General features: G+C 35.5%; 1 protein-coding gene across 1 annotated transcript; it reads left to right on the top strand.

Moving 5' to 3' along the window:
• The first annotated feature begins 2,310 nt into the window (after positions 1-2,310).
• LOC147401591 (GEM-like protein 4) lies at positions 2,311-5,532 on the top strand. Its single transcript, XM_086442916.1, has 3 exons — positions 2,311-3,218; positions 3,483-3,757; positions 4,950-5,532. The coding sequence occupies exons 1-3, from the start codon at positions 3,149-3,151 to the stop codon at positions 5,121-5,123; spliced, it is 519 nt and encodes a 172-aa protein (XP_086299042.1). The 5' UTR covers positions 2,311-3,148; the 3' UTR covers positions 5,124-5,532.
• Positions 5,533-10,370: the final 4,838 nt, after the last annotated feature.

Below are 10,370 nucleotides of genomic sequence, written 5' to 3'. Positions count from 1 at the left end.
ACCTCCCTCTAATTTGTTTTAATTGTTTTTTTTTTAATTTTTTTAATAAAAGAAATAAACTCTCTTCTCTCTCTCATTGTCACTGTCTCACACGAATCAACGAAACTCTCTCATTCCTCGTTCTCGTTCTCTTCTCTACTGATCTCACAAGACTCTTGGGCGACCGGGAACTGCAGGTGGTCTCGTTGATGTTGCAGCAGATCCCTTTTAGGAAATAAGTGGGGATAAAATATTTGGTTTTCGAAGGCCTTCAGTTGAACGACGTCGTCAAACTGCTAATAGGACTTTTCTTGAGTGATCTGGTCTAGATAGAAGTGGTTTTCAGCATCCACTCCTCCAACGACCCTCCCAATATGGGGATCCATTTGTTTCAATGTGGTCCTCAGCTGGAAACTCATCCAGAGATTTGGAAGCTCTACTTGTTGGAAATTTTGATGCAAGTCACTTACATATGTTTGATGATCCTATTTTTCCATCTGAACATGCATCGGCTTCTCTCTTTGGTGACTATTAGGTTGCTGCAGTGCCACCACCTTTGATTGATTTTTCATCAGGCATGGACCCCTTGAATTTGGTGGGGCAGATAGGGCCAGGTGATGGTCGATGGACTGATGATGGTCAACCTCAGGCAAGTGATCAAGCTTATGCCATTGCACAGGCAGTAGAGGAACAATTCATATCTCAGCTGCCTAATGTGTCTACTGCCAACAGTTCTCCCATTTAGAGGTCATCAGAGAACTCAATACCATAGGAGAACCCACAATTCGATGTTCGTGAGTCAAATGTTAATAATCAACCACTGATGACAGGTGATAACATTGAAAGTCAACAACATGAAGCACAAATCAAGAAATTGGTACCGAATCCGCACAACATCAGGATAATCAAACGGTAGAAAGTGATTCATATATTCCCCAATCATCCCATGGACAGGTCAATGTCGAGTCTGTTGCAAGAGAACAAGATGAAGGTTTACAAGTTCAAGAACCTATGTCCATACATCCATATGAGTTGAACAATATATCAAATGAGAATGTAATCATGGAAATTGGAGAGGGACATGGCATTCGCAGTGGATAGTTAGAGACAATATAACTTTGATGGGTTTCAATAGAAATCAAAGAAGATGGAAATTTTATAAGGGGTCGTTCTTTGAACCCATCAATCTAGAGAAAGAGAGAGAGTATCATGATGGAGTCTTGTGAGATCGAGAGAGAGAGAGGGATCGAGAGTCTTGTGAGATCAGTAGAGAAGAAGAGAATGAGGAATGAGAGTTTCTTTCATTCGTGTGAGACAAAGACAGTGACAGTGAGAGAGAGAAGAGAGTTTATTTCTTTTATTAAAAAAAAAAACAATTAAAACAAATTAAAGGGAGGTATTTATAATTCATTACATTTATTATAAACTAAACGACTTGACGTCTCTTGCAATCCAGACCATTCTTTTTCCCATATCCAACGACTCCCACACATCTGTTTCTCAACTGGTTTATGAGACGTCCCACGAACCGCCCCCTATATATATATATATATATATATATATATATATATATATATATATATATATATATATATATATATATATATCCTTCTTTCCTAATTATCCTCATTAATTTTAAAAATAAAATAAAATGTAAGAAACCCGGGGTTCACTGACCCAACTAGTCTTATTACAAATCCGGTCCAGCAATCCAGTTTTCAAAATTCTCTTAATATATTTGGTATTAGAGCTTCCTTACCATTTCTTTCCCATCGTCATTAAAAATAGGAATACAATCTCACTGGAAACCAAAACCAGTCACCACATGGCAGAAGAAATATATGATGCTTGTCAGGAGTTTTGAGGACTATACACCCTATTCCGACACTGCCATTCAATCAGTCTGATAACTGATCCAATCCGCTCTTAGGCAGACACATCGTGGGCCACCCACTCCCAAATGTTAGGCCGTCAAAGATATGGCCCATTATTACGTGTAGAGTTTAGATTATTCAATCACAGTTAGATAGATTGACGGTATGAGTGGGAAGAGCACCAATCTTGATTCTACATGGAAGCACCGTACAGTTACTCCATAAAGAAATGGTGAGTCAGAGCCACGCAATTCAAGTTAGACACGTTTATAAAGCAGTTAGAAAGTTTTCGTGGTCGACCCCACTAGAGATTATTTTTCTCTATTCGACCAATTACAAATGGGTTTGGTTTTCTTGCCCATGTCACAAAGCTAACAAATATATGAATATAAATAAAACGTAGGGGCTGGCTATATTACTGATGAGTCTTTAAATTCTAATTTTAATTAAACTGGTCTCTTAAGACCAATTCAAACATAATTGTAATTCGTACTTGGATGACGGGAGTGGGGAAAGAAGGATTTGAGGGTTCTAGCGGCCTGAGAGTTATTAAGGGAAGCTGGGATGTAATTTCCTTAATTCTAACAATAAGTGAATCACGCTCATCTCAGCTCATCTCATCTGTGGATATAAGCTTTATTGAACCTCCCCAAATCTTAATGTTTTGTTTGTTTGTTTGTTTTATTTTTATTGCTGTAGTGGGTCGATCTTGGGTTTCTCCTTCACAATATCATATGATTTAAATTGAATCCTTATATTAGATTACCTTTAAAAATAAATCAAGGTTGATATTGCATCCCATTTTCAAGAAATTTTTACTGAATCAAATATTGCTCAAAATGTGAATGACCTGCTAATGTCTTATGTATCTTAATTTCATAACATTTTCAATTTAGGGATTTTGTGATTTCATTTAATTAAAGACCTTTTAAGATTTATTATTAATATGAATTTAACCAAAGAAGACTTGGACCTATATATCTCCAAGCTTTTAGAAAAGTCATGAGTCATACTAAACTTTAGATCCATTTTTTTTTTCTTTTCATTTTTTTTAAGTGATCATGACTTTACCTTTATTCTTGATGATGAGCCATGAATGACTCTGCACACAGAAAGTTCTGATTCACCAACCACTTTTATTCCTTTAAATACATTTACATCCTCCAAGGTTTGCTCCACCATTACAAGCCCCTCCCTCTCACTCGATCTTTTGCAGTAGTGATCATTGTGTGGTCCAGAGATTAGTAGTCTGAGAAGAGGGAGGAATCATAGAAATTAGATATTGTTAAGTTAATATGAAGAGCCCAATTCCAGGTCATGTTATTGGAAATCCGATTAATTTTGCACACGGGTTGCGCGAGCATGGTAACCATATATCTTCTTACTATTTTCATGAATTTCTTCCTTTCTCAATCTAAAAACTTCATAAAAATCTGTTTTCAACTGATAAGTATCCAAGTTTCCCTTTTTTTGGTTCTTGGTGAATTTTCCAAGCTAAATCCCATTGATCAAATCTGAAATTTGATCAAAATTTTAATGTACTGTTATATTGAAAACATTAGTGATTTAAAAGTTTAATTGGATTTCTTATTTTTTTCTTATTATTATTTTTTTTTTTCTGAATTACAGTGAGGTTGGGACCCAAGATATCTGAAACTGTGAAAGGAAAGTTGAGTTTGGGAGCTAGAATAATTCAAGGAGGTGGGATACAGAAGGTTTTCAGACAGATTTTTAGTGTTGGAGAAGGAGAGAAGCTGTTGAAGGCTTCTCAATGTTATTTGTCAACAACAGCTGGTCCTATTGCTGGGCTTCTCTTTATATCCAATGAAAAGGTGGCCTTCTGCAGTGAGAGATCTCTTACGTTCCCTTCTCCAACTGGGGAGTTGGTTAGAACACCTTACAAGGTAATTCAACATAACAAAAAACCCATTATTAGATTTTTCTTGTTAGACTTGGCCCATTAATTCAGAGGCTCTAGATTCTCCAATCAATGTTGACTTTTGGGTATGCTTCATCCAAGATACATGGTCTCTGATCTTTTGGTGGAAAGCCCTATAAGTTTTTATGGCCATTAAATATTTCCTCAAGATTAACCCTAAAAGGACATTGAGATGGTCAAGACCGTGCCTCAAGAAGTAGTGGTCTGTTAGATTTTACGTATTCAAAATCTTGAAGCATAACCTTAATATAGTTTGATTTTTTCCAATAGGATCTAATCTATCACATATCTCAAACATGTTATTCATTCAATGTAAAACGAGTTAAGGGTACTTGTGTCATTGTGAAATCGTTGATTCAAAACGTTGGAGGTGTGCTTCTCTATCCACATGTTCCTCAAAGCTTTTGAAGTCCCAATCAAATTGATCATTTCTTCTAGACTCACCTTCTCCCTTCTCTCTAGATGGATCTGCTAGGTATTAGTGATTGATGGATATCACTTTTATGAACTCTTTACCTTGTGCGTTTTCCACACATATGTCATTTCTATTCGTATATTCTAAATGGGGTCGTCGATCCCCTTTTATAGATGAAGATTAAGGGTTTAGAGTTATTCTTCTGAATAAGTTTTCTATCCATCAAAGTCTGTTACTAACTTTAAAGAATGTTCATAATTCTAATGATATTAGAATTCTTTAAATATCGATATCTATAATGTATATAGAATCCTTGTGCAACTAAAATAACAAAATCATGAGGTCAATTGGATCACACGACATAGAATTCTAACATGGTCTTGGTCTCAAATCATCCCTTTGGGTCATCCTCACTCGGTGTGTATGGGGAGAGGGGACTACATTGTTGTAGTTTGTGGAGCCTGATAGTACTAGTCAACAAGGAGGTACTGTAAATAAAGCCACATTTTCAAGTTGGTCAATTTGTTTCTTGGTTCGATTGTTGCTCTTTTTCTCAACATACATGGGCCCGAGGATTAGTCGGGAGTTCTAAGAGGCCGAGATGCCTCGGTTTCAAATATAGCCTTGAGATTATATTCGGAGAGCATATATTGTCAAACCAAATTTTTTATAACACCCCAAACTATATATTATTTTTGAATCTCTCATCCCTTTCTTAACATCTTTCTTTATATCTTTGTAGGTCTTGATTCCACTAAGGAAGATAAAAAGAGCTGCCCAAAGTGTGAATGTGAAGAAACCAAGCCAAAAGTACATAGAAATAGTTACTGTGGATGATTATGACTTCTGGCTTATGGGATTTGTAAATTATCAGAAAGCTTTCAAGTATCTTCAACAAGCAATCTCTCAATCTTGAATGAGCTAAAGAGAAATTTTGTACTCTCTTTTGCTTCATTTGATGTATTTGTTGTGTGAAAGACGAAAATCTCAAAAGAGATGTATTTGTATAAACGTTGGTTTATCAGTGTAAATGATTATCAAATTCTTGTATCAGCATTGAAAATTACGAAACCAGTTATTCATAGCATGTGTTATGCATGCTGGCTGTGTCCACCTGGATACATGATCAAACTCTCTATGAGATACATAGTTGCGTTATTAATAGCTTCATTGTTGGTAGACAAAGCGGATTTTCAGATCTCCCCAATTTTAGAGGCTAAATGTGGGTTTGATTGGAGAGTGGTTATGATCATTAGTCAGTTAGACATGGATCAAACATCTTGGATTAGGAGATTAATGGACCATTTGAGTGGAATGGAGAGTAGGGTCCGTTAAGGGTGATGGATCTTAGATACCAAAATCAAATGCACCAGAATTCCTCAACAAAGAAATGCTTGCCTTCATGTTCTTTACTTGCATTAATCTTCGAGAATAGTAGGTCACCGTCTTCCTTGCTTTCAAAGATTCTTTTATTTCTCTCTTTCCTTCCAAATGTTCCAACACTTTCCAAAAGGGGTCATCTTATGAGAGATATCCTGTCTAGTGACACAATGCAATAGTGTTGAAGAAAATGGGGATAAGGAGGAGAGGAGAGCTAAAAGAATGAGGGGATTAGATAGTTCTCAAAGGCATGTAGTCTTATAGAAGGAAAATGCTAAAGTAACATTAAAATTGACATTGTGAGGGACATTGGTGTGCACCATATATGCTTCTCACTTGTATCGAGGTGCTTCTCACTCATATCTCGATGACAAACATCTATGATTCTAACACACATCCATGTCAGCAATGTCCCCTGCAATGTTACTCCAGTACGACTACTTATAGAAAGCAGAAGCCCCCATTGCACATAAGAAAGAAAGGTACAATCGACTGTCAAATCTACCTTCACAATAAAACAAAGCCCATTTGTATTAAGAATGTACGTTCTTTCGATGTTTGCACTATCTTTGAAGAGAAGTTGTCACACATGTCCTCTGCCACACAATTCCTCTTAAAACTTATAGCTTAAATTACAAAAAAAAAAAAAGGAAATTAAAGAGAAAGAGAGCGGGAGACTTATTCTATTTTATGCTAGTACTTATTTGGCTTAACTAATGCCTTATTTGTAGAAAAAATATTTCATAAGATACATAAATGGACTGAAATTGCAATTAAGGTTCCTAAGACGTTGGAAACATCATTTGGCTTTTAAAAAATTGTCGGAATGACCATTGAAAGACATCCTTTGGGATCAAAACCCACTTGACACTACTCGACCACAATAGGCATCCTTTTGGGTTTGTGTAGACAACTCATCTTGCACTTGCTTGCCCCAGTCAACTTGCCACCCTATTGAGATGGATTTTTAGTGATGAGCAGTGTTCAAAAACTCCTTATCCTTATTTTATGGATTTCTCATGAGCTTTTAAAAGCCAATCTTTCTTTAGGTTAACCTACTCTCTTTCGGATAACATGAATTTTATTTTTTTGAAAAACTTCCCCTTGTTTTGAAAATGACCACAATACCTCTGGCAGAACATACCCTCGAGTTTTTACTCCAAACCACCTCTATAAGACTAGAAACTATCCAATGAAGTTTTAAATCTATTTCCCTTCCCAAAAATGTGCATGACATCAGCATCTTCCAATTTTCAACCCATAACATTCAAAACAATTCAAAATACTTATTTTTCTCCAAAACCATGCAGAAAATTGATCTCAAAAACACCTAAATACCTTAGCAAACATCTTGTACCCTATGCTCTATGTGTTGGGGATGGATGAAAAGCTTTCCAATCGTGTACAAAATCAAATGCACCCAAATTCCTCCAATATAAACTGTTAACTGTAATATCTGAAGATCGATTTTATAAAATGCGAAAATAAATAAAAATAAGAATTGAAATCTGAAAAATGCCCAAAAAATCGTATGAAAATCATACCTCCAACCATTAATTCTTACGCACTCCCGCTGCTGTTTTTCTGTCTCGATTGACACTTCCAAAACTCAGTTTCACTCCAATCAATGGTGTATGACTGAAGGAGAGATTGAAAGAGTGAGGAGTTTTGGGGACCAAACGGATATATATATAACTGAATTTGATCGAGGCTTCCATCAAGCACTCGTCCACATCTCGATCAATTGCCACCACTCAGATCTGTTCGTGGATCACGTTTCTAAACTTCAAGAAACGTGTTGTTGAAGACACTGTAAACCACTAACGAAGCTCCGAAAATCAGGGGTTTTAGATCATCTGTGAGAATCGAGGCTTACATTCTCCCACTTGGTTCACAGTACAAATATCTTATTTTAAACCCATCAATAATGTATATTAAGTAATAAATATATGAATCATGGCGATAAGTCCTCTAATGACGAGTAGTACCTTCCATGTATTACAATGTATTTATTTCTTAAATATTATAATATATGTGGTAACAATTTCTTAATGAATAAATTCTATGTTTATTCGTGATCCTCTACAGATAAATTTTCTCAAAGTTAAATTAAGGTGCACATAAATATGAGAAAAAAAGGATCACAATAATTAAGAATTTCATTAAAATAACATTGTCCATACAATGAAAAACTACATAATGGAACCAAATCCCATATTCACTACATGATCCTTGAAATTCAACGATGGCATGCCCTTAGTCAAAGGATCAACGATCATCAATTCAATGCTAATGTGCTCAATGACCACTTTCTTTTCTTTGACACATTCCCTTATGGCTAAATACTTAATGTCGATGTGTTTACTTCGACTTCCATTTTTGTTGTTCTTAGCTATGAAAACAGCCGCTAAATTGTCGCAATACATTCTATATGACTTAGAGATAGAATCCATAATTCTAAGCCCAGATATGAAACTCTTAAGCCATACACCATGCGAAGTAGCCTCAAAACAATAAATAAACTCGACTTCCATAATGGAAGTGACAGTCAAAGTTTTCTTGGCACTTCTCCATGATACAGCTCCATCGACAATCATAAAAATGTAACCTAATGTTGATTTACGTGAATCAACACATCCAGCAAAGTCAAAATCTGAGTAGCCAATTACTTCCAGATTGTCCGTCTGTCTATATATAAGCATGTAGTTTTTAGTTCCTTGAAGGTACTTCATCACTTTCTTTGCAACTCTCTAGTTATCTAAACTTGGATTACTCTGATATTGTCTCAACATTCCTATAACAAATGCAATGTTAGGTCTTGTGTAGACCTGAGCATACATTAGGCTTCTGACAGTAGAAGAATATGGAATGTTTCATTTGTTCCCTTTCAAGGTCGTTCTTCGAGCATTGGTTCAAAATGAACCTATCGCCCCTTTCACAATGTGAGCAACACTTGGTGAACAATCCTTCATCTGAAATCTCTCTAAAACCTTATTGATATAGGTTTCCTGCAACAAACCCAAGATACTTTGAAATTTGTCTCTATGGATCTTAATGCCAATAACATAAGATGCCTCACCCATATCCTTCATATAAAATTTTTTAGAGAGGAATTGTTTCATCTCATGCAGTAAACCTTTATCATTGGTTGCTAGTAAAATGTTAACCACATATAAAACAAGAAAATAAATTTTACACCTATTAGCCTTCTGGTATATAAATTGATCCATAATATTTTCTACAAAATCAAATAAAGAAATTATACTATGAAATTTTAAATACCATTGTCGGGATACTTGTTTAAAATCGTATATGGATTTCTTGAGTTTGCAAACCAATTGCTCGCTATCAATAAAGGGGAATCTTTTGGTTAGTTTCATGTAATCATCATCTTCTAGATTTCCGTTAAGAAATGCTATTTTCACATCCATTTGTTGCAACTCCAAGTCAAAATGGGTTATTAATGCCAAAATAGTATGTAAGGAATTTTTCTTAGATATAGAAAAAAAAGGTCTCTGAGTAATCAATTCCTTCTTTCTGAGTGAATCCCTTACAACGAGTCTTACTTTGTATCTCTCAATGTTGCCTAATGAGTTTTTCTTTATCTTAAAGACCCATTTACATTTAATGGATTTTGCATCATTAGGCAACTCAACAAGATTTCAGATTCCGTTACTCTTCATAGAATTCATCTCTTCCTCAATGTCATTGTACCATAATTCTGATTCTTTGCAACTCATGGCTTGTGGAAAAGACTCGGGATCATTTTCGACTCCAATGTTGTAGTCACATTCTTGTAGATACACAACATAATCACTAGGAATTGTTGATCTCTTAGTTCTAGTAGATCTTCTTAATGTCACACTATCATCTTCCTCAGAAGTATGAGGTTCAACTTGTTGTTCAGAAGTCTCGAGCAACAGCTTGTGAAACTTCAATGATTGGTTGTTCAACACCAGTTTGTACTTGAGGGCCGCTGTGAACAACAACCAATCTATCACTTGAAGTGAAAGGTTGAGATTCTGAATGATCCTTCTCAGAACCTATAGTCCTGATTTGATTGCTCCCACTAATCAAGTCATTTTCAAGAAACTTTGCATTTCTTGATTCCACAATCCTAATGTTGTAAGATGGACAAAAAAATTTGTAACCTTTAGACCTTTCAACATATCCAATAAAATATCTACTAATGGTCATTGGGTCTAGCTTCTTTTCTTGTAGATTATAAATTCTTACTTCAGACGGACATCCCTAAATGCGCATATGTCACAAATTAGATTTCCAATCTTTCCATAATTCAAATGGTGTTTTGGGAACAACCTTGGTTGGAACTCGGTTTAATATATACATTATCGTCTTAAGTGCTTCAACCCATAAGGAATTAGAAAGATTGGAGTTGCTTAGCATACTCCGCACCATGTCCAATAATATTCGGTTTCTTCTTTCTGCTACACCATTATGGTCTGGTGAACAGTGCATGGTGTATTGGGCGACAATCCCATGCTCTTGTAGAAACTTTGCGAATAGCCTAGGTGTTTGTCCATCCTCTGTGTATCTCCCATAATATTCTCTATCTCTATTTGATTTCATGATCTTAATTTTCTTGTCGCATTGCTTCTCTACTTTAGCCATAAAGATTTTAAAGGCACCTAATACTTCATTCTTGTTATGAAAATGTAAAGATACATATATCATGAATAATCATGTATAAAGGAAATGAAGTATTTATAATCATGTGAGTCTATGTCTAGACTACATATATCAGTGTGTATGATTTCTAATA

The sequence above is a fragment of the Akebia trifoliata genome, chromosome 5 (assembly GCF_017979445.1).
Source record: "Akebia trifoliata isolate Shusen 1 chromosome 5, ASM1797944v1, whole genome shotgun sequence".
Lineage (NCBI taxonomy): Eukaryota > Viridiplantae > Streptophyta > Magnoliopsida > Ranunculales > Lardizabalaceae > Akebia > Akebia trifoliata.
The sequence above is the reverse complement of the archived record's forward strand: the minus strand, read 5'-3'. Positions and strand labels throughout refer to the sequence as shown.